The sequence below is a fragment of the Bubalus kerabau genome, chromosome 4, assembly GCF_029407905.1.
Source record: "Bubalus kerabau isolate K-KA32 ecotype Philippines breed swamp buffalo chromosome 4, PCC_UOA_SB_1v2, whole genome shotgun sequence".
Classification (NCBI taxonomy): Eukaryota; Metazoa; Chordata; class Mammalia; order Artiodactyla; family Bovidae; genus Bubalus; species Bubalus kerabau.
The window spans coordinates 133,662,027-133,687,150 of NC_073627.1; the positions used below are offsets into that span (position 1 = coordinate 133,662,027).

Here is a 25,124-nt window from a genome sequence, read left to right on the forward strand (position 1 = left end):
ATCCAGCAAGTCACCCCATGTTCTTTTAGGTGTTCTCTCTGTCAAATCATACGTGTTAATCTTGTCTCTACAATTTAGCCTTTAGGTCCTTAGAAACAGGGCTTCCCTTGTGGCTCAGCGGGTAAGGAATCTGCTTGCAATGCAGAAGACCTGGGTTCAATCCCTGGGTAGGGAAGATCCTCTGGAGAAGGGAAAGACTACCCACTCCAGTATTCTGGTCTGGAGAATTCCATGGACTGTATAGTCCTTGGGGTCACAAAGAGTCGGACATGACTGAGCAACTTTCACTTCACTTCACTTCCTTAGAAACATTCTTTATAGTAAGGTTTGTTATTGTTTAATCCCTAAGTCATGTCTGACTCTTTGTGATCCTGTGGACTGTAGCCTGCCAAGCTCCTCTGTCCATGAGATTTCCCAAGCAAGAATACTGGAGTGAGTTGCCATTTCCTCCTCCAAGGGATCTTCCCAACCCAGAGATTGAACCCAGGTCTCCTGTACTGGCAGGCAGATTCTTTACCACTGAGCCACCAGGAAAGCCCCATAGTAAGGTTGCTGCTGCTGCTAAGTAGCTTCAGTCGTGTGCGACTCTGTGCGATCCCATAGACGGCAGCCCACCAGGCTCCCCCATCCCTGGGATTCTCCAGGCAAGAACACTGGAGTGGGTTGCCATTTCCTTCTCCAATGCATGAAAGTGAAAAGTGAAAGGGAAGTCGCTCAGTCGTGTCCGACCCTCAGCGACCCCATGGACTCCAGCCTTCCCGGCTCCTCCATCCATGGGATTTTCCAGGCAAGAGTACTGGAGTGGGGTGCCATTGCCACCTTCACTTTAAAGATGTGACACAGTGTGCAGCAGAAACTAATGTAACATTGTGAAGCAATTATGCTTCAATTTAAAAAAAAGATGTGACACAGGGTCAGAGAATCGGTCTGCCTGAGGTTACAGAGCTTAGCCCAGTGTTCTCTAGTTCCTCGGAGGCTTTCCAGTGCCTAGCACGATACTGAGTGCATTATCAGTGCTCACTCAATATGCACACATGCATGCTCAGTCACTTCAGTTGTGCCAAACTCTATGCAACCCTATGGACTGTAGCCCACCAGGCTCCTCTGTCCATGGAATTTTCCAGGCAAGAATACTGGGGTGGGTTGCCATGTCCTCCTCCAGGGGATCTTCCCAACCCAGGGACTGAACCTGCATCTCCTACATCTCCAGCATTGCCAGCAGGTTCTTTACACACTGAGACACTTGGGAAGCCTCATTCGATATGCATTGCTTGCTAAAAAATGTCACTCAAGCTCTCAGCCTTAACGCCATCTTTTGAGAAACCTCTGTGATATGAGAGCAAAGTGGAGGAAGAAGCGAATGTGCAGGCTGAAGCACAAAAGAAGAAAGATGAGCAGAGGTCCTAATGAACTTGTACAACCAAAGAAGCAACAGAAACAAGGGAAGCCAGAGGCCAGGGACACTGGTACTAATTGTTGGACTGCATGCCTACAATCTAGGACTTGTCTTAGTGGATCTGGAATATCTATGGCCATTCTGATCACCTCAACCACCTTTGAGAGACCCACCTTGCTCATATCAAAGTGGTCCCTTTGGGTCCTTTGCCCTGGACCTGTGATATTATAGACTAGTTCTCTTCTCAGTTGTGGCTAAATGTAAACTGTGTACAATAAATCATCTCTTGTGCTGTCTTAGCTAAAGAAAAAAAAAATGTCACTCAAGCTTTCACTGAACCTCCCATCATATCATAAGTAAGCCAGGAAATAAGGCCTTTTCCTGGCAACGGTCAGACTCTGATGTTGAGACAGTACGTGCACATTGCCATGACAACTGATGGAAAAGTGGAAATGATCCAAATTAGAATAAACCCCTAGAATTTTTCCTGAGAATCCCAGATGTTCCAAGTCTAGCTTGTCCCCAGGTCATCTTTGCAAGCAAAGAAGGGGCTTCAGACAGACACCAGGTCAGAGCTTGGTCTGGAATCCTCATTTCAGATCATCAAGAGCACCCACCTGTCTTAGAAATAATTTGGTCTTCCAAAGTTCCCCTACATGGACATAAGAGCAGCTCATCTAGAATTAGCCTGCATCAGAGGGAATCTTCCAGATTTATCCAAAAGCCTAATAGGGGACAGAGCCAGAACTGGGCAGCTATGGATGCTATAGAGCAAAAAAAAGCATGGTCTAAAGTCTAGGAAGGTTAGGACTTTCATGGTGGTCCAGTGGTTAACAGTCTGCCTGCCAATGCAGAGTACATGGGTTCAATCCTGATCCCGGAGTATCCCACATACTGTAGAGTGCCTAAGCCTATGTGCTACAATTATTGAGCCCTTGTGCTGCAACCATTTAAGTCCATGCACCCTAGAGCCTGTGCTCCAAAACAAGAGAAGCCACTGCAATGAAAAGCCTGAGCACCACAATGAAGAGTAGCCCCCGCTCTTTGAAACTAGAGCAAGCCCGCACACATCAACACAGATCCAGTGCAACCATAAATAAATAAAATAATAATAATAAAAAATTTAAAATAAAATCTAGGAAAGTTAGATTGTCTTCCTAGAAGCCTGGCCACTACCTTGCTTCTGGAACTTGGGAAATCACCTTACTTCCCTGAACTTCAGTTTCCTCATTTGTAAATTAGAGAGGTTAGGTCTAGTTGATCCCCAAGCAGGAGATGCAAGAGACATGGGTTTGATCCCTGGGTCAGGAAGATCCACTGCAGCAGGAAATTGCAGCCACTCCAATATTCTTGCCTGGAAAATTCCATGAGCAGAGGAGACTGGTGGGCTACAGTCCATGTCCAAAGAATCGGACATGATTGAACAACTAAACACACACACACACAAGGTCTACAGTTTTAACAATCAAACTAGTCTCAGAGGTAAAACAATGAGCTCCCATCAAATGTTGAGTCTATGTTTTCCTTCACCACTTTATTTGTCCCAAATTTCTTCCAGATCTCTGCAATACAGAACTTTTAATTTGCCTGATTACATGCTTATTTTATCGTGAGTTGAAACTGCTGCCTATTAAAATGAAAACCATAATATTCTAAACAGGTGTATCTTAATATTCCTAATTTTATTTCTGATTAAAAAGTATAATATAAGATTACATCAATAAAATGACAATTATAAAGAATGCAAATATCCCATAACTCCAAGATAGTCACTGTTAACATCTATATATATATTTCTTTCCAATATTTTCTCAAAGGGTGCATGTACATCTATAGATAATAGAGATTTTACTGTGTGTGACATTTCCTATAGACTTTCTACTTAACATTGTATTGTGAAGAATTTTCCCATATTTAAGATATTTTTCTGTCTGTCCAAGAGTCTGAATAATATTTCATCAAATAGATGCATCAGCATTTACAGAAATGATTCATTTTGTTTGAAATATTTGGGCTGAGAAACAGCTGTCTTTGATCTAGCAATAAAAGGAAGTCTTTGACACAGGGCACCTAGAGTGTCAAGGACACTTTTTCCCATGACCGTATCATGATAAGGCCAACATCTTATTGCATAAACATTGGTGCAATATGTTTAAACACTGCTGGCTCTTAAGTAGTCATGTTCTTATCGTAGGGGGCCCTCTGCTGTCTCCATCCTTTCCACAACACAACAGTGACCCTAGTGACAATGAAAGTAACATGAAGCAGAACCAGAGATCTCAGTTTTCAGAAGGCCAAAGTACAGTTTCAAGCCTATAAAGCTCACTCTGCATCTGATAGTCAGAATTAGAAAATACCCAACACGGAAAGAAAACACACACACACACACACACATATATAAATATCTATCAGTTCAGTTCAGCCACTCAGTCATGTCCAACTCTTTGTGACCCCACAGACTGCAGCACACCAGGCCTCCCTGTCCATCAACAACTCCTGGAGCCAGCTCAAGCTCATGTCCATCACGTCAGTGATGCCATCCAACCATCTCATCCTCTGTCGTCCCCTTCTCCTCCCACCTTCAATATTTCCCACCATCAGGGTCATTTCATATGAGTCGGTTCTTCCCATCAGGTGGGCAAAGTATTGGAGCTTCAGCTTCAACATCAGTCCTTCCAATGAATATTCAGGACTGATTTCCTTTATGATGGACTGGTTGGATCTCCTTGCAGTCCAAGGGACTCTCAAGAGTCTTCTCCAACACCACAGTTCAAAAGCATCAATTCTTCGGTGCTCAGCTTTCTTTATAGTCCAACTCTCACATCCATACATGACTACTGGAAAACCAGTAGCTTTGACTAGATGGACTTTTGTTGGCAAAGTAATGTCTCTGCTTTTTAACATGCTATCTAGGTTGGTCATAACTTTTCTTCCAAGGAGCAAGTGTCTTTTAATTTCATGGCTGCAGTCACCATCTGCAGTGATTTTGGAGCCCCAAAAAATAAAGTCTGTCACTGTTTCCACTGTTTCCTCATCCATTTGCCATGAATATATATAAAAATATATAAATATATGTAAATATATATTAATTAGCTTCTTTGCCCATCTCAGGCTGAAAATTTCATATTGATGATCTTACTCTTGTTTATGCCTTGTTACATGGAAATGTATAGACCTAGTGATTTGATTTGCTGTGATTTGTCTTCATAATGTTTTCCTTGACCCGGATTTTCCAGCAAAGGGAGACACACGTTATATGGGGAAAATTAGGTCACTGGCATGAGCTTTTCTTCCCCTGCCCTTCTATTAATATAATTTTCTTCCTTTTAATTGTTTGTGAAAAAGAGTAAGTTACATTTACAGTAAATTTACATTTCTGTTTGCAATGTTGATTTCTGGAAGTCTTCTTTTAAATCCTTGAAGACAATGACATGAAATCTTCCCAATTGATATAAGGAGATTCAGAGACAAAAGGAATTGAGGACTGATCCAGGGTCACACTGTTCACAAGGGGACAGTCAGCACTGAGATGGGAGCTGGTGACTCTGAGTCCCATGTTCCAACCACATTCCCTGCTGCTGAGATCCACTGGTCTTGCCTTCCTTGGGGTAAAATAAGGATAGGATTTCAACAAACAACAAGAGGACAGTAACCAGCATACAGTCTGACAGGGTGAGTGTTCCTTAGGAAAAACCCTTCATTTAGCAGTATAATGTTAGTGGAGAACTGTTCATCCTTAGGAAAGGAGAAACTCATTTGCATTCATCTACTAGATATTTTGGAGAAGGAAATGGCAACCCACTCCATTATCTCTCCGAAGGTAATCCCATGGACAGAGAAGCCTGGTGGGCTACGGTCCAAAGAGTCGCAAAGAGTCAGACATGACTGAAGCAATGTAGCATGCATGCAGTAGATATTTATTATGTTATGTGCAAGTTACCTTGCACTAGGTACCACAGATAACTACTACAGATAATGCCTACAGATAGAATACACAAGATATTTATAAGATGTGTGTGTGTGTGTGTGCGCGCGCGCGCGTGAGTATGTGCGTGCTTGCTAAACCACTTCAGTTGTGTCTGACCCTTTGCAACCCTATGGATTGTAATCCACCAGGCTCCTCTGTCCATGGGATTCTGCAGGCAAGAATACTGGAGTTGGTAGCCATGCCCTGCTCCAAGGGATCTTCCTGACCTAGGGACTGAATCCACGTCTCTTAAGTCTCCTGCATTGGCAAACAGGTTCTTTATCACTAGTGCCACCTGGGAAGCCCAATTATAAGATATAGTCCCTGCTTAATACAAACTAGTCAGGGAGATGGGCCATTTATCAAGTTGTGAGAAAAGAGTCTGAGGCAAAGTAATTAATATACACGTGATTGATCAAAGTATACAATAATAATGCTACTTAAAACATATTTAGCACTTGCTACTTGCCAAACACTTTGCAGTAATCTCTTTTAAGGCTTACAACAAGTTTATGAAGATGGTAGCATAGTGATCTTCAGTTTGCAAATGAGACCTAGAGACAATAAATAAGCAAATGAAATTTTGTTCAAGATCACAGAACTAAGGAAACTTGGACTTCAGCTAAGCTGTCTGGGTCCAGAACCTGTTAAACATAATACTGGATTCCACCCCCTCCCCAGGTGATGCTCTGTGTGTGAGTGTATGTGACTTTGAACATTTAACATTCATTTTAGAACAGAAAAATAGACCTCTGTAATTTTCAGTTATTTATATCACTGTACTATGTCTTCTGACTTTTAGCAGTGTACAAAAGTGTTTACACTATTGCAATTGGTCAATATCTCTGTTTAGCTCACTATTATTTTATATAAATAGTTCCATATACTTAAATTCTACCAGCTTATACATTATATGCATGCCACTAAATATAGAATCCTTGTCTAGATCACTATTGCTATTTAGGTTACTACTTCATTTTCTCTATGGGTACTCATTTTGGCATAACAAGCCATAAACATATTCCTTTGGTTAATAATCCCATTATAGAGATTGCTAAAACAAATGACTGGATCAAATACTATGAACAGTTTTATGATCCCCAACCCATATCAGGTTGCTCTCCAGAAGGACTGGCCAATTTATAAAGCCAGGAGTGATGTGTTAGTTCCCTTCTTATTCCCTAATCCTGCCAGTGCTTAAAAAAGAATCACTGGGTTAGTTTTGCTAATTTAACAAATACGGTAGAACCTCATGATATTCCAGCTTGAGTTTCTTCATTATTAAGAAAGCTAGGATTTCCCTCATGATTTCCTATCTATATTTTTCTATGTGTACAATATTTGTTTCACTTTCTCTTTCTTATATGTTAAGGAAATACTTTAAAAAAATGAGGAACAGTGTTCAAATATTAATGCTCTAATAACTGAGAAATTCTCATATTCAATTCACTTGACTAAGATTTTTTTAATTACTTGTACTACACAGATATCATCATAAGACTCTAAGAAATTGCAAAATAAAAATAATTGTAATTGTTTAAAAGTTGGACATGGGACTTCCCTGGTGGTCCAGTAGGGAAGACTCCATGCTCCCAATGCAACTTTGATCCCTGGTCAGGGAACTAGATCCCACATGCCACAACTAAAGACCCAGTGCAGCCAAATAAATAAATAAATACTTATTATTTTTATTTTATTTAAAATCATTTATTTTATTTAAAATAAATTTTAAAAGTTGGAGATGGTGCCAAGTAATACCAGATATCTGATACTACCATTCAGAAATATGATTCTATAAATGGAAATACCACTTTTTCAATTAATGACACTTAGCTATTTTGTTTTCTTTAAGAGTTTCAGGATTCTTTGAGATTCTGACAAAAACCTATGGGTCATCTCCATGAAAGATACCCATATGCATACATTTTGCCCAAGGTCTCATAGATTTCCATGGGTCCCCAGTTAATGATTCCTGTTTCAGCAGTATTATTTGTATAATTTTTTTTCTTCAAAATGTTTCTCCTAACTACCCTCTTCACTATATCCCATTACCGATCCCCCTGGTTTGTATCTGGGGTTACAGAAAGGAACAGCAGTGGACACTAACCTTAATGCTGTCATGACAGCGATGAGTTCTGTAATGGAGGTAAGGCCAGAGTGCAGTGGAGGTGTGCTGAAACAGAGCCATCAGTCTAGTTTGACTCACCACTGCTCACCCCAGACAATTTCAATAGCTTCCTAACTGATCTTGATTTCTCCTTTGCCTTTTGCCCCAATTCACTTTTTGCTTACTAGAACAAAATGTCTTCTTAAAGCCTAACCAGATCATATTATCCCTTTGTAAAACTCTCTAACCACACTAAGAACAAAATTCAAACCGTTATCCATAGCTTCCAAGGCTCTACTTCATCTGGCCCAGTCCTCTCTCTTACTACTCTCTGCTAAGTTGAATCCATCCTAACACCACTTCGCTTTCACCCAAGGACTTTTGCACTTCTTTCCCTACCTGGATCACACATCTCCTGGAGCTTCCATGACTTTCTTTCTCTCTTCATTTAGATCTCAGGTGGCTGAGAGGTGCATTCCCTGAACACACTGTCTAAAATCTTCTCTCAGGACTTCCCTGGTGGTCCAGTGGTCAAGAATGCACATTTCCAATGCAGGGGCTGCAGGTCAGACTCCTGATCAAGGAACTAGATCCCACATGCAGCAACTAAGACCTGGAACAGCCAAATAAAGAAGGGAATATTTTAAAAAACTAAAATAAAATCTCCTCTCCACCCTGATCATTCTTTTACTGTTCACTCTGTTTCATAATTTTTCATCACACTTGTCATCACTGGGCACTTTATTAATATGTGGTTTGGTTTCTGATTTTTCCATTCATAAATGCCATGAGTACAAGGACTTTGTTTAGGTACTGGTGTAACTGTACCTAACAGTGTCTGCCCAGTACCCATAATAAATTGTTCCAATATTTATTAAATAAATGTTGGGACTCATACTTTGCTTATGCACTACAGATCATAACTATTTTCTGTTTACAGAGTAAAAAGTTAAAGAAAACTTTTTAAAAGTTAAAAATCTTCAACTACTATAAAAGGATAAAAAGGTGTAATGATAGCAGTCTAGTATTCCTATCTTAAATGTACCTACTATTGTGAAAAATTAGCATGAGAAGACCAGATTTGTAATATTTACAAAAAATAAAGCTGTCTATAAAAAGGAATGCATTTCAGTTCTAATGAGATGGATGAACCTAAAGCCTATTATACAGAGTGAAGTCAGTCAGAAAAAGAAAGACAAATATCATATATTAATGCATATATATGGAATCTAGAAAGATGGTACTGCCTATTCTATATGCAGGGCAGCAAAGGAGACACAGATATAAAGAATAGACTTTGGACACAGTGGGGGAAGGAGAGGGTGGGATGATTTGAGAGAATAGTATTGAAACATATACATTACCAAATGTAAAACAGATAGCCAGTGGGAGTTTGATGTATGACACAGGAAACCCAAAGCCGGGGCACTGTCACCACCAAAAGGGATGTGGTAGGGAGGGATACGGGAGGGGGGTTCAAGAGGGAGAGGGGTTCAAGAGGCAGGAGACACATGTATGCCTATGGCTGATTCATGTTGATGTATGGCAAAAGCCATCACAATATTGTGAAGTAATTATCCTCTAATTAAAAACAAATAAATAATAAAGCTGTCATACACTGTATTTGAAAAAACTCAGTGTAAACACATATTAAAGGGTTGAAACTACATAGAAAGCTTATTTAATTAAAAGTAGAATTCTCTCCTATTCATATTCAAATATCCGTGTGTGCACCAAGTTGCTTTAGTCCTGTCCAACTCTTTGTGACCCTATGGACTGTTGCCCGCCAGTCTCCTATGTCCGAGGGATTCTCTAGGCAAGAATACTGGGATGAGTTGCCATAATCTCTTCCAGGTGATCTTCCTGACCCAGTGATGCAGCCCACATCTCTTACATCTCCTGCACTGGCAAGTGGGTTCTTTACCACTAGTGCCACCCGGGAAGCCTTCATACACACACACACACACACACACACACACACATATATATATATATATATATATATATATTTAAAATGTATACAAATTAATCTATATACCATTTTTCAATTTCTTTAAAAAATGCTGAATTTATCTTGGAGGATTTTTAAGGTTTCAACACTTAAGGCTACACTAAAGACTTCCCTGATGGTCCAGTGTCTAAGATTCCATGTTCCCAATGCAGGGGTCCTGGGTTCGATCCCTGGTCAGGGAACTAGATTTCCCATGCTACAACTAAGAGTCTGCATGTCTCTAAGAGCTCAGATGACACCACCCTTATGGCAGAAAGTGAAGAGGAACTAAAAAGCCTCTTGATAAAAGTGAAAGAGGAGAGTGAAAAAGTCGGCTTAAAGCTTAACATTCAGAAAATGAAGATCATGGCATCTGGTCCCATCACTTCATGGGAAATAGATGGGGAAACAGTGGAAACAGTGAAGACTTTATTTTGGGGGGCTCCAAAATCACTGCAGATGGTGATTGCAACCATGAAATTAAAAGACGCTTACTCCTTGGAAGGAAAGTTATGACCAACCTAGATAGTATATTCAAAAGCAGAGACATTACTTTGCTAACAAAGGTTCGTCTAGTCAAGCCTATGGTTTTTCCTGTGGTCATGTATGGATGTGAGAGTTGGACTGTGAAGAAAGCTGAGAGCCAAAGAATTGATGCTTCTGAACTGTGGTGTTGGAGAAGACTCTTGAGAGTCCTTGGACTGCAAGGAGATACAACCAGTCCATTCTAAAGGAGATCAGCCCTGGGATTTCTTTGGAAGGAATGATGCTAAAGCTGAAACTCCAGTACTTTGGCCACCTCATGCAAAGAGTTGACTCATTGGAAGAGACTCTGAGGCTGGGAGGGATTGGGGGCAGGAGGAGAAGGGGATGGCAGAGGATGAGATGGTTGGATGGCATCACTGACTCAATGGACGTGAGTCTGAGTGAACTCCGGGAGTCGGTGATGGACAGGGAGGCCTGGCGTGCTGCAATTCACGGGGTCGCAAAGAGTCAGACACGACTGAGCGACTGAACTGAACTACCAAACCCAAGCTTGCTCTGGTTGCCCATCTGATAGGCCAATGAATCCAAGAGATGAAATGTTGAGAAAGGAAGAGGCTTTAACTGGGAAGCTGGCAGACCAAGAAGATAGCAGACTAGTACCTCAAAATAAACATCTTATTGCAGCCGCCTGCACTTTAGCACACCCCGTCGCCCCACGCTCAAGGTAAGAGAAACCCAAGTAAGATGGTAGGTGTTGCAAGAGGGCATAAGAGGGCAAACACACTGAAACCATACTCACAGAAAACTAGTCAATCTAATCACACTAGGACCACAGCCTTGTCTAACTCAATGAAACTAAACCATGCTGGTGGGGCAACCCAAGACAGGCGGGTCATGGTGGAGAGATCTGACAGAATGTGGTCCACTGGAGAAGGGAATGGCAAACCACTTCAGTATTCCTGCCTTGAGGACCCCATGAACAGTATGAAAAGGCAAAATGATAGGATACTGAAAGAGAAACTCCCCATGTCAGTAGGTGCCCAATATGCTACTGGAGATCAGTGGAGAAATAACTCCAGAAAGAATGAAGGGATGGAGCCAAAGCAAAAAAAATTCCCAGCTATGGATGTGACTGGTGAAGGACACAAGGTCCGATCTGTAGAGAGCAATATTGCATAAGAACATAGAATGTCAGGTCCATGAATCAAGGCAAATTGGAAGTGGTCAAACAAGAGATGGCAAGAGTGAATGTCGACATTCTAGGAATCAGCGAACTGAAATGGACTGGAATGGGTGAATTTAACTCAGATGACCATTATATCTACTACTGCGGGCAGGAATCCCTCAGAAGAAATGGAGTGGCCATCATGGTCAACAAAAGAGTCCGAAATGCAGTACTTGGATGCAATCTCAAAAATTACAGAATGATCTCTGTTCGTTTCCAAGGCAAACCATTCAATATCACAGTAATCCAAGTCTATGCCCCAACCAGTAACGCTGAAGAAGCTGAAGTTGAACAGTTCTATGAAGACCTACAAGACCTTTTAGAACTAACACCCAAAAAAGATGTCCTTTTCATTATAGGGGACTGGAATGCAAAAGTAGGAAGTCAAGAAACACCTGGAGTAACAGGCAAATTTGGCCTTGGAATACGGAATACGGAATACGGAAGCAGGGCAAAGACTAATAGAGTTTTGCCAAGAAAATGCACTGGTCATAACAAACACCCTCTTCCAACAACACCAGAGAAGACTCTACACATGGACATCACCAGATGGTCAACATTGAAATCAGATTGATTATATTCTTTGCAGCCAAAGATGGAGAAGCTCTATACAGTCAACAAAAACAAGACCAGGAGCTGACTGTGGCTCAGACCATGAACTCCTTATTGCCAAATTCAGACTGAAATTGAAGAAAGTAGGGAAAACCACTAGACCATTCAGGTATGACCTAAATCAAATCCCTTATGATTATACAGTGGAAGTGAGAAATAGATTTAAGGGCCTAGATCTGATAGATAGAGTGCCTGATGAACTGTGGACTGAGGTTCGTGACATTGTACAGGAGACAGGGATCAAGACCATCCCCATGAAAAAGAAATGCAAAAAAGCAAAATGGCTGTCTGGGGAGGCCTTACAAATAGCTGTGAAAAGAAGAGAATCAAAAAGCAAAGGAGAAAAGGAAAGATAAAAACATCTGAATGCAGAGTTCCAAAGAATATCAAGAAGATATAAGAAAGCCTTCTTCAGCGATCAATGCAAAGAAATAGAGGAAAACAACAGAATGGGAAAGACTAGAGATCTCTTCAAGAAAATCAGAGATACCAAAGGAACATTTCATGCAAAGATTGTATCGATAAAGGACAGAAATGGTATGGACCTAACAGAAGCAGAAGATATTAAGAAGTGATGGCAAGAATACACAGAAGAACTGTACAAAAAAAGAGCTTCATGACCCAGATAATCACGATGGTGTGATCACTCACCTAGAGCCAGACATCCTGGAATGTGAAGTCAAGTGGGCCTTAGAAAGCATCACTATGAACAAAGCTAGTGGAGGTGATGGAATTCCAGTTGAGCTATTCCAAATCCTGAAAGATGATGCTGTGAAAGTGCTGAACTCAATATGCCAGCAAATTTGGAAAACTCAGCAGTGGCCACAGGACTGGAAAAGGTCAGTTTTCATTCCAATCCCAAAGAAAGGCAATGCCAAAGAATGCTCAAACTACTGCACAATTGCACTCATCTCACACGCTAGTAAAGTAATGCTCAAAATTCTCCAAGCCAGGCTTCAACAATATGCGAACTGTGAACTTCCTGATGTTCAAGCTGATTTTAGAAAAGGCAGAGGAACCAGAGATCAAATTGCCAACATCTGCTGGATCATGGAAAATGCAAGAGAGTTCCAGAAAAACATCTATTTCTGCTTTATTGACTATGCCAAAGCCTTTGACTGTGTGGATCACAATAAACTGTGGAAAATTCTGAAAGAGATGGGAATACCAGACCACCTGATCTGCCTCTTGAGAAATTTGTATGCGGGTCAGGAAGCAACAGTTAGAACTGGACATGGAACAACAGATGGTTCCAAATAGGAAAAGGAGTCCATCAAGGCTGGATATTGTCACCCTGCTTATATAACTTATATGCAGAGTACATCATGAGAAACGCTGGACTGGAAGAAACACAAGCTGGAATCAAGATTGCCAGGAGAAATATCAATAACCTCAGATATGCAGATGACACCACCCTTATGGCAGAAAGTGAAGAGGAACTCAAAAGCCTGTTGATGAAAGTGAAAGAGGAGAGTGAAAAAGTTGGCTTAAAGCTCAACATTCAGAAAACGAAGATCATGGCATCCAGTCCCATCACTTCATGGGAAATAGATGGGGAAACAGTGGAAACAGTGTCAGACTTTATTTTTCTGGGCTCCAAAATCTCTACAGATGGTGACTGCAGCTATGAAATTAAAAGATGCTTACTCCTTGGAAGGAAAGTTATGACCAACCTAGATAGCATATTCAAAAGCAGAGACATTACTTTGCCAACAAAGGTTTATCTAGTCAAGGCTATGATTTTTCCTGTGGTCATGTATGGATGTGAGAGTTGGACTGTGAAGAAGGCTGAGCGCTGAAGAATTGATGCTTTTGAACTGTGGTGTTGGAGAAGACTCTTGAGAGTCCCTTGGACTGCAAGGAGATCCAACCAGTCCATTCTGAATGAGATATGCCCTGGGATTTCTTTGGAAGGAATGATGCTAAGGCTGAAACTCCAGTACTTTGGCCACCTCATGCGAAGAGTTGACTCATTGGAAAAGACTCTGATGCTGGGAGGGATTGGGGGCAAGAGGAGACTGAGTGAACTCCGGGAGTTGGAGATGGACAGGGAGGCCTGGCATGCTGCGATCATGGGGTCACAAAGAGTCAGACACGACTGAGCGACTGATCTGATCTGATTGGGGTCTGGATGACAGGTTATTTTATAGATCAGAGAGAAAGAAGCAATGAGTAACTAAAATCAAAGGGCAGAATAGAGTGGGAGATGCAGTGGTGAAGTAAAGCGACAGGGTCTTCAGTCTTGCAAAACATCTCCAAGGGAATGGCCAGCCTTTGGAAGGGGTGTGTTAATCTCTTCTATTCACAGATGGGCAGGGACAAACTCTCTCTCTGCAAGTTGAGCAAAGGCACTTTACTTTACCGTCAAGCAGAGGGGCAGGGTCCTTCAGGAAAGCCATTGAATATGATTATAATAATAAAAGCAAATCAAAGAAACAGTTTCCCACATGAGTCAGAATTGGCTTCCTCCCTCCAACACTATCCTGTAAATAGTTTCCAAATACATGACAGCTTGTCTTTCACACTCTGAAACAGTCCAATATGCTTTTTGAATGGTCAAATGAGCGAATACATTGGAAAGGAAGATAATAAAGTTAGAGAAATGATGGCACATAGTGCCCTATGTTAATATTCAATGGAATAGGTTTTATATTTGTTTTCAGAGTGTTTTTTTTTTTTTTTTTGAACTTGAGGTCTCTTCATTCAGCGTTATGAAATGCCTGTTGACTTTTTCTTGTATGAAGTTGCCTTTCTTCCCTCTCCCTCCTTTCTTCTCTTTCTCCCTTAAATCTTGCCTTTCTTTAGGTCCCTCTCCCTGTCGGGGAACCCTCCTCCCAGCACGCTGGTCAGCTCCTCTCCCAACTTGCTGGTTTAGCCCCGCCCACGCGGAGCCCAAGTCACGAGGCTGCGGGCGGGGCGCGGCCAAGGGGGCGGGGGCTCCGCAGCGCGCACGGGCGGAGCGGGGAGCGGGCCGCCCCAGCTATATCTGCGCCTGCGCGGTGTCGCTGCGGGGCCAGTCGGGACGGAGGAGACAAGATGGCGCTGCGGGCGATGCGGGGGATCGTGAACGGGGCCGCGCCTGAGCTACCAGTAGCCACCAGCGGGCCCCTGGCGGGGTCTCGAGAGCAGGCGCTGGCAGTTAGCCGGAACTACCTCTCCCAGCCTCGTCTCAGTAAGTATCAGAAAGCAAGATGAGTCCTGTCTTTGCTCTTAGCCCCTTGCTCCCACTCACCTGCTTAACCAGAGGGGTGGGTGGGGTGGGGAGGGTTGTTTTTCGATCTCGCGCCCCTCTACCCCGACCTCCGCGTCTCTCTCTAGAAGGAGATTTTCAGTGACTGTTAATTTCCATGCCAGCGGTGGACTAAGGGGAAGAGCACCATCGGGAACTTCTTCCTGGGTTGGTGGGCTCCGGTCTATTGCCTACCCTGTGCAGCTTCCCGAGGCTGGAGCCTGCTCAGGCGCTTGCTTCCTGTCCTCGAGGCAAGGCCGCTCCTTGCAGCTCTCATCCTGATCTTCTGCTGGCCTCATTTGGATCTGCAAGGGTCAAGGGAACGCCCCTCCCCATCCCTTTGCCTCGGGTGTGGACCTCAGGGCAGGTTCTGAGGTCCTGCCGAGGGAGACGGTGTAGTGTCATCGCTGACGTGGTCAGGCTTTTCTCGGATGGAGGTCAGTCCCACAGGCAGAGGGATATGTTGTTCGGTGGAGAGGCAGCCCCGCAGGAGGACATCTAAATACCAGCGAAAGCCAGAGCTGAAAAGTACCCCGCAGGTCATCCTAGTCTAAGCCTCTCATTTTACAGTGAGAAACCTAAGGTTCTGAGAGAGACAAGGCTTGCCAGGCTTTAGACACCTAATTACTGACAAAGCAGGAAAATTCCAGATGTCTTCATTCCTGCTGGACCTTTTTCCTACCATTAACTTGAGTGCAAGGGTGTCTTAAAGAAGACAAGCAGTTTTGCCTGTATATGTAGAATATATGCAAAACATATGCAGAGGCATGTTTAAAATGTTGTTATTGTGAAAAAATCCTGATAACCAGGCTTAAATGGACTGCTCAGCCATTCCAACAGAAACTAATCATTAAGATTGTGTATCATCAGACCTTCTTTAGGCATTGGGGATGAGTCCTGAAAGTAGACTCTTTACAATTTAGGAAAGCACCTGATGTTTCCCAACACTAGTTAATTGCCAGAGTGCCTATTTGTGGGTGGCTCTTGGGTTAAAAAGAATTTCAGATGAAGGGTTTCAGTCTGGGCACTCTCCTCCTGACTAATCCCATCCTGATCAGTCACTGGGTCATGTGACAGCACTGCAGTGTGAAGGAGGAGGAAAGACTTGATCATAGGTTTGCTGAGATGTGCTCGTTTTTTCTTTTTTGGGGTAGAGTCGATCTATAACGCTGTGTTAGTTTCAGGTGTACCGCAAAATGATTCAGTTACATGTATGTATATATGTGAGTGTGTGTGTTTCCCTCTTTAGATTTTTTCCCATTATAATGTTATTAAATTAATTTATAATTATAAAATCATAAAGGTTATTACAAGATATTGAGTATAGTTCCCAGTGCTGTACAGTATGTCCTATTGGCTAATAGTGTATAAATTGTAAATCCAAACTTCTAATTTTTGCCGCTCCCCCTCCCCCAACCATGTGCTTTTTATAATGGGAATTACTTGCATTAGAGAATGCCAGTTGGGAGTTTGTGTGAGCTGAAGTAAATATTTCAAGAAATTGACAGAAGTTGCATTCATAAGAATACATTTGTGCCTAACAATTACAGATACTCTCACTAATTGCATTTGTAGGCTTTGGTGTTCTTTCGGGTGGAACAGATAAGACATTAGTGGTGCTTCTAGGAAAAGATTAGAAGAGGCAGTAGTCATTTTTCCATATAATTATTCACTCAGTCTCAATTCAGAGTATCAACTGAAACGTAGTTGAAAGAGTACTCCATGAGTAAGGTTGTGAGCTCGTAAGGGAGGTATGATTTCTGGACAGTCTGTGTGTGCTTAGCAGTGGCTGAAGAACTTTGGGGGATGAGATTCCCCCAGATAAGATACAAGATTGCAACACAATGCTTAAAACTGAAACTTTGTGATTCAGGAATCCTTTTTGTATCCTCAGTGCCTAGTCCAGTGCTCACACATAAAAGGCATTCTGTTTTGTAATTGTTGTGTAGCTTGTATTTAAACCCCTTATTCTAATAGTTTAGTGTTTGAATCCTTAATGTGGATGGAACAGGAGTAGGGAGTTGGTGTACTTGGTTGGAGTTTTCCTTCTATGTCTGGATTATTCTAAAAAGCACAAATGATACCATACTTATGCTAACAGCTAACAGCATTTGTCATTTTTTTCTTACATTGCTACATTCTTGATTCTGGTTAACACTTTAATCACTTCTGAATAAATATTGATTAACCCTGTCACTTTTCTAATTAAAGATGTTACCATCCTAAGTGAAAAGTTATAGTTATTTAATGTGTGTTTTTTGAATAAAGGAGTGGAATATTGGCAGTTCCACTGTACAAATAGGATGCTGGTTGAAAAATTGGGGGATTATGGGGCTGTTAACAAGGTCTGGAAAATGAGATCTGCAGACTTGAAATATCTTGAGCACATTGGTTAAATTTCTAGTCACAAGGAAAGAAAACCTGATTTTCTTTTATACTTGGAGCAAGATTCAGTAATACACTTAGAGCTTTTGGATGTTAAACATTTTGAATTAATCTCCTGTTTCTTGAGATCCTAGGTCCGCCTGTCTTGCAGTTCTTATGTCATAAAGTAAACCTAACCCCAGTGAAAAGTCCAGTAAAGGAATCATTGGCCTGGCCTTTTTCTAGAACCTCTCTCTCCTTGCCCCCTGCAAGGTGTGGGTCCCTACTTTTCTTGCACAATAGATGATGATTGTTCTGGTTTTGTTTTGCTGATAAGGAAGAGGCTGAAGGACTAGATCCCATATTGTGCAATGGTTGTTGAATTTTCTCTCTGAAAGTTTCACAATCATTAAGAGTATTAGATCTGTTGAAAAGTCTTGTATCCTGTAGGAGGAAGAGGATGTCATCTGACCAAGTATGTGCTTCTTAAAACCTTTGTAGATTTGGGGTTTAAGATATTGTCTAAATATTTATCACCTCCCTAAATATTCAGGATCAAAGATGTAACCATGTCTGCTTTGTTGTCAAAAGTTCTAATCATTTCCTGCAGACCGAAGTTCTTGTTTGTCTGGAATATTCAAGAGAAGAGTGGTCATTATAATTGTCAAACACAGGCATATTTATGTAATTTGTGAATGGATTTTGATATTTTGAAGAATAGCTTAATGTCTCTGGCAGCTTTACTCTAAACAGTTGTCTTTGCTTTGGGCTGTTAATAGTAATGGTGAGGTGTGCGTGCGTGCTTAGTCGCTTCAGTTGTGTCTGACTCTTTGCCACCGAATGGAGTGTAGCCCACCAGGCTTCTCTGTACATTGGGATTCTCCAGGCAAGAATACTGGAGTGAGTTGCCAGGGAATCTTCCTGACCCAGGAATCGAACCTCCATCTCTTATGTTTTCTGCATTGGCAGGTGCATTCTTTACCACTAGTGCCACCTGGGAAGCCCAATGATGAGGAAAGCTGGGCAAATGTTGTTGAGAGATAAAAGGTGGTGTTTGATGTTGTTTTCTCTGCTTATCTTCCCCGCCCCCCACCACCGTTTTTTTATTATGGAAAGGAGCTATAGTTTGTATATAAACTGTCTTCTCCCTGTTTGTAGTCTAATGCTAGGAACTGTGTTATCTCCATATTTTTAAATTATACTGGAGACTAAGGGTTATAGAGTACAAACTTAGAATTAGGAGAAGGGGGCACAAACAAACAAAAGTAATTTTAGCCCTCTCTCTTTGATTTAGTAACAGGTCTCTCAGAGATGTAGTTTAAGTGTGGAATGTGTATGTCAGCCTTGCCTGCCTCCCAGTGTGTTGTTGTGAACTGAAACAAGGTAGCTTATCTGAAGATGATCTGCAAGGGTGGAGCAGTTTGTTTTGGTAATATGTTCTGTTTGGTTTGGATTATGCTATGTATTAGTTTCTTTTGTATCCAACTTTAATTTAAATCAAGCATGTTGCTTAAACTCTGCATTTTATCTGAAGTGGTCTCCTGGTGCTTACCAGTGAGAGAAAACTGCTGAAGCTTCTCCATCAGTTTCTCCCTTTTCTGTTTTAACTTTTCTAATGCATGCACTCCATCGGAGAAAGATTATTTTTCAGTAATGACACAAGAGTGTCCCAGATCACAGAAAAGGACCAGTTCAGTTTTAGAATCTGAGCTGTAGCACAGTTAAAGAAAAAGTGACTGGAGGTGGACTGTGTACGTTCAGATCCTTAGGGAAGTTACTTAATTTCTGGGGGGAAAAAACACTTGGAATAATAGTCATTAACTCATAGACCTGTTATGGAGATTAAAAAAGAATTCCTGTTGAGTACTCATTAAATATTATTGGTGGTTTTGGTATTAATCAATTTGAATGGTTCTTGGCTTTTTTGAAGGCTACATACATTGTTTTAAATTTCGAGACTGTGATGAAGTAGAATCTTGTCTTCTATAATAGCAATCAACTTGATTCACTCTTTCCAGGAAAAGCAATCATTAGTGGTTTTTTTCTTGGTCATACTTTTGTCTTGTGACTGGCAAAACTTCATAGTTTTGAATGAGCTTGAAATTAAACATGAGATTCTAAAGGATCATTGTTGAAGAGGTTAAAAATTCAAAGAAGTTGCAAATTTTTTCCAGAAAGTAAAGAGAATTTCAGAACCTGAAGCATTTTACTGATGTTACAGTCAGCAGTTGCCTATAAATCACAAAACTGAATTCCCCTACCCTCACTGGCCCACTCTCTCCTCCTGTTCCCAACTGTTAAGGTTTTTGAAAAGGTCAGTGTTTTAAAAGCCAGGTGCTAAGAAAATGTGTTTCTAATGTAGTTCACTTTGCACATCCACATAGCAATTTTAGAAAATCATTGAAAATCAATATTTGGAATCTTAAAATGAGAACAACGAGGAAAAGAATCTAAAAAGAGTAAATGTGTGTGTGTGTGTGTGTGTGTGTGTATAACTGATTCACTTTGCAGTACATCTGAAACTAACACAACATTGTAAATCAACTATATGCCAATAAAATTTTTTTCAAAATTATATACACAAAAGTATTCTTAAAAAATGTGAAAAATCAGGGAATTCCCTGATGGTCCAGTGGTTAGGACTCTGCACTTCTAACTTCCTGGCCTGGGTTCACTCCCCGATCAGGGAACTATGGTCCCTCACACCAGGTGACACTGCCCCAAATAAAATAAGACAAGGAAGAAATCGTTTCAGGGGTAGGAATTATTTTTAAAACAGTAGGGAGGATGAATCAGTAGTACGTTAACTGTTTTTCAGGTTAGCGGCAGTCAGTTATAACATGTATAATATTCTCTACCTGGTCTGTAGCTGTAACTATGATGTACAGGCAAAGCGAGGGAGGAGGGAGGAGGGTTCAGGATGGGGAACATGTGTATACCTGTGGCGGATTCATGTTGATATATGGCAAAACCAATACAATATTGTAAAGTTAAAAAAAAAAAAAAAGAACCTGTGAAAACAAATAATGCAATGAAAGCGCTTTTGTATTTTTATTCTTATATAAAGTTATTTGCTGGCTATTGTTGGCCTCTAGTTCAGTCTGTTATTTAAAATCTAATATATGAATTATTTGGCTTGAATTCATGTTTGGGGCCACGTTGTTGTATATATGGATGTAGAGCCTTGAATGTGAATAATTATTGTAAACTATATTTTACAACTTTTTATCTGACTTTATTACATTTTCTATTTGGTCGATGATTTAATCATATCATAATTTAATGAATCTTTATTCTTTTTTTTTCCTCCAAATATCTGTGCTTTAGATACAGTCACCAGGATGAATTTCCACGTATGCTAGGTAGTCTTGTAATAAAAAAGTGTTAAAAAAAAAAAAATAGTCCGGAGGATTACCATAAAAGTAGTAGAAAATATAACAATTGAGATCTTTCTAATAATCTTGAATTGCTTGGGTGTGTAGTCATATCCTACCTACTCTTCGCGACCCCATGAATTGTAGCCCACTAGTCTCCTCTGTCCATAGGATTTCCCAGGCAAGAATACTGGAGTGGATTGCTCTTTCCTCCTCCAGGGGATCTTCCTGACACAAGGATCGAACCCACATCTCCTGTGTGTCTTACATTGCAGGTATATTCCTGACCACTTGAGCCATTTGGGAAAATCTTGGAGGCATAATTAACTTGTCTACGTGGACATCCATTCAGGTTGTGACTTCCTTTTTATCGAAGGTTGAAGAAAAAAAGAGTACTTAGGGACTTCTGTTCGGAGAAGGCAGTGGCACCCCACTCCAGGACTCTTGCCTGGAAAATCCCATGGATGGAGGAGCCTGGTAGGCTGCAGCCCATGGGATCGCTAAGACATGACCGAGCGACTTCACTTTCACTTTTCACTTTCATGCATTGGAGAAGGAAATGGCAACCCACTCCAGTGTTCTTGCCTGGAGAATCCCAGGGATGGGGGAGCCTGGTGGGCTGCCGTCTGTGGAGTTGCACAGAGTTGAACACGACTGAAGTGACTTAGCAGCAGCAGCAGGGACCTCTGTTGATCATTACAGTTATAAATGTATTCAAGCAAATATTTGGTGTCAAGAGGTAAATGTCCTCAGAATGAAAACAAGTGTCCTGATAGTGCTTGCCTGCTCTCTCTCTCTATTTGTACCAGAGCACTTGCTTCCTGGCTAAAGAAATTGTGTCTTTAAATTCTGAAGCTCCTTGAGTGATCAGACTGCTTGTTTAAATGGTTTCCTTATTCTTGGGCATTTACATTCATGCAGAAATTTCTGTGTAAGACCTCATAAGAAATCACGCAAGTGAAAATTTCCCAGCTGATTAACAGCTTCTTATAAATTATTTCATTTGTTTTTTCAGCTTTTCTGATTATGAAATTTAGTTAATTCTGACATTGTTGGATTTGCTCTCCTGAGTTCTGATTTATACATGATTACTATTAATTACACTTGGCAGGTATGGAGCTGTGTTGTGGTTCACCGATGGCTACATCTTTTCTAAAATTAGGGATTTGGGTAGCTTGATGCTATGCATAATTTGCAGTAGAAAATATATAAGCTTCTACAATGACAGTAACATTTGACTTTTTTTTATAGGATACTTGTATGTTCTCTGGCCTTTTATCCCCCTTCATAAGCTCTTTTTTCACAGTTTTTATGGTACCATTTAATGATGGTTTTTTATCTTAACAGACTACTTTTTCTCAGATTTCTTTCATGAGTTTTGTCACTTTTGCTTAAAAAGGGTTCCCTTCCTCTTTTCTGTCTACTTTGCTAAGTGCCACCTTTTCTATAAAGCCATTTCTCTTCTAAATAAGAACAGCTGCACTGTCTTCCCCATGCTCCACAGATCTCTGAACACCTGTCTTAGAACCCTTAACTCCCCTCCTCCTTATAAAATTGTGGACTCTTAGAAATTCTCTCTTTTTGCCTTTGTTTTTGTAGCCTGGGTCCTTGAAGCAGTGTGATTTATAGTAAGAATTCAACATGGTTTGAGGTTTCCCTGGTGGCTCAGATGGTAAAGCGTCTGCCTACAATGCGGGAGACGTGGGTTGGATCCCTGGGTTGGGAAGATCCTCTGGAAAAGGAAATGGCAACCCACTCCAGTACTCTTGCCTGGAAAATCCCATGGACAGAGGAGCCTGGTAGGCTACAGTCTATGGGGTCACAAAGAGTCGGACACAACTGAGCGACTTCACTTTCACTTTCACTTTCAACATGGTTTGGGTTGAATGAAGGGGAATTATGAAAAGTTGTACAGATAGGGGCATATTTATGAATTCAGTGAAAACTTTCATATTGTTTGAGTTGCTCCATGTAATAATGGATGTGACAAAGTAGAGGAGTTTTGGTAATACCAGAGAGGTAATGGAGACTGTTGTCCTATTTGACTGGCACTGACTGTTTCTGTTTCTTTCCAGCATACAAGACAGTATCAGGAGTTAATGGTCCACTAGTGATCTTAGATCATGTTAAGGTAATACCACTGTCCTTATCATCTAACCATTTATGCAGTTAAAAGCATAGTACTAAAAACTGTAATTTTTTGTAATTAAAAATTACAAATTTTAAGCCATTCCTTGGTCTGAATGTCATTGCTACATAGGAGATAAGAATTTCAGAGCAGAAGTCAGAAGATAGGCTTCTAGTACTGGATCTGTTGTGGATTCTGCTTGTGGCCTTGAGTCCCTTATCTGCAAAATTTTTAATTTGTTTAAAAAATTAAATTTTAATAAAATTATTTTACTTAATTAAAATTAAATTTTAATGAATTTTAAAAATTTTAATTTAAAAATTTAATTCTACCTCCTAGGTTTATTAGAGAAATAACTAATATTTGTAAGTATGTTTTATGAATTGTAGGATATTAGATATACAGTATCTTATGGCTCTTGTCACAGTATTATAACTACTTGTTACATATTTGTCTTCTTTACTCTACTAAATTTTAAGATCTTTAAGTGAATAAACATAAACTTTATCTTTGAGGACCTGACACTGGTGTTCAAGTAATGAATAAACGACAGGTTATCTCAACAGCGGCTAAAACCATAAAGTGAAGAATAGCTTTTACCTATTCAGTTTGTTGAAAGACTCTTTTGTTACATTTTTTTTTTTTTTTTAGCCACACCTATATAATAAGAATTATCTTAGAAAAAGAGGCATGTAATACAGTTTATAATTGAGTACCTTGGGTGAAACCTCCTGAGTTCTGTGATTAAAATATCTTCAGAGGAAATAATTTGTGTGATATGTCCGGTAATTCTGCTTTGGTTTTTGTTGAGAGTGGATTGGGGGAAAGGTACACATTTATTAGTTGGTTGAGAGAAGTAATGACGAAAGTGTGTTTGGCATGTGGCCCTTCTAGATGCAGAAAGTAATCAAAAGACATTTCCTGAAAGAGTGCAAAGTGCATTGTCTTTTCAGCTTTATTTAAATTAATATTTTTATGCATGACAGGGTACCTATATAAATCAGATTAAGCATGTGGCTTACTCCTGGCCATAGCTAGTATGCAATTTGATTCAGAACTTCAGTATGTAGCACTGAAGTTGTACATGTATGCAGATGTCCATTAATGTTTTGTGAAAGGATGGAGCATACACTTTTCTTTTTTGAGAAAGTATTTGGAACATTATTTGTTTTAAATACTTTGTTTTATTTAAATATTTTTATTTAAAATTTTTTTTAAATAAAAAAATTTTAAATATTTTAAAAAAATATTTTGTTTTAAATACTTATCTTTGTCCTTTATTCTTTTTTATATACTTCTTATTAGATAAAATTGGGGGCTTATATTTTTAAAATATGAAGCAAAAATACACTTTCAAACAGTCTAAAAATATTCATGTTTCAACTATATTAAATGTTGAACTCAGCACCAAAAATATACAATACAAATATGTAAATGTCTAATTGGTAAGGGCTGTGAAGGGTAAGTACAAGATACTATGAGAGTCAGTAACGGGAAGGACTTTGAAAACATCTTGGAGGAAGTAATTTTAAGAAAGCTGAGAAAGTTTTATTGAATGTTTGGGGTATAACTCCAACTGAGGAAAAACTGGTAAATAAAGCTTATGTAGTTGTAAGAATTTATATGCCATAATTTATATACTAGAATCAAGGAATAGATAATTTTATACAAATTGTATCAGAATAGATGATGGAGACTGCTATATTTAACTCATTTTCTGAAGGTAGCACATCTTTCATTCCCAAACCAGAGAAAAGATAGTATCAGAAAAGAAACAGTAAAGTTATTCTCACTCATAGGCACAGATTCCAAAATGTGAGCATAAGTAATTTTATCAGATATATTTTTGGTATTTACTGAAAAAAGCATAAGCTTTCTCTAGCTTAATCTATGAATGACCTGAATTATACTGACATTTTCTAATATTAAATCATCTTTGTATTACTAGGATAAATTCTACTTTGTCATAATTCTGTTGACTTTTTAAAACATGCTCTTGCTAATATCCAATATGTGGATATTAACAAGAGCATGTTTTAGTGAATATTAGCAAGAGCATGTTTTAAAAAGTCAACAGAATTATGACAAAGTAGAATTTATCCTAGTAATACAAAGATGATATGATATTAGAAAATGTCAGTATAATTCAGGTCATTCATAGATTAAGCTAGAGAAAGCTTATGCTTTTTTCAGTAAATACCAAAAATATATCTGATAAAATTACTTGCTTCTTTAAAAAAAAAAAA

General features: G+C 40.0%; 1 protein-coding gene across 2 annotated transcripts in view; it reads left to right on the top strand.

Annotated features, from left to right (window-relative positions):
* Positions 1–2,248: 2,248 nt before the first annotated feature.
* ATP6V1B2 (ATPase H+ transporting V1 subunit B2) overlaps positions 2,249–25,124 on the top strand; it is a 37,536-nt gene continuing 14,660 nt past the window's right edge. The window contains exons 1-3 of one of the 2 annotated variants that reach the window (XM_055578672.1): positions 2,249–2,260; positions 14,793–14,955; positions 22,826–22,881. In XM_055578672.1, coding sequence (XP_055434647.1) covers positions 14,820–14,955; positions 22,826–22,881 — 192 coding nt within the window. In that variant the 5' untranslated portion in view covers positions 2,249–2,260; positions 14,793–14,819. The remainder of the gene's footprint in view (positions 2,261–14,792; positions 14,956–22,825; positions 22,882–25,124) is intronic. The other variant, XM_055578673.1, reaches the window with a different exon arrangement.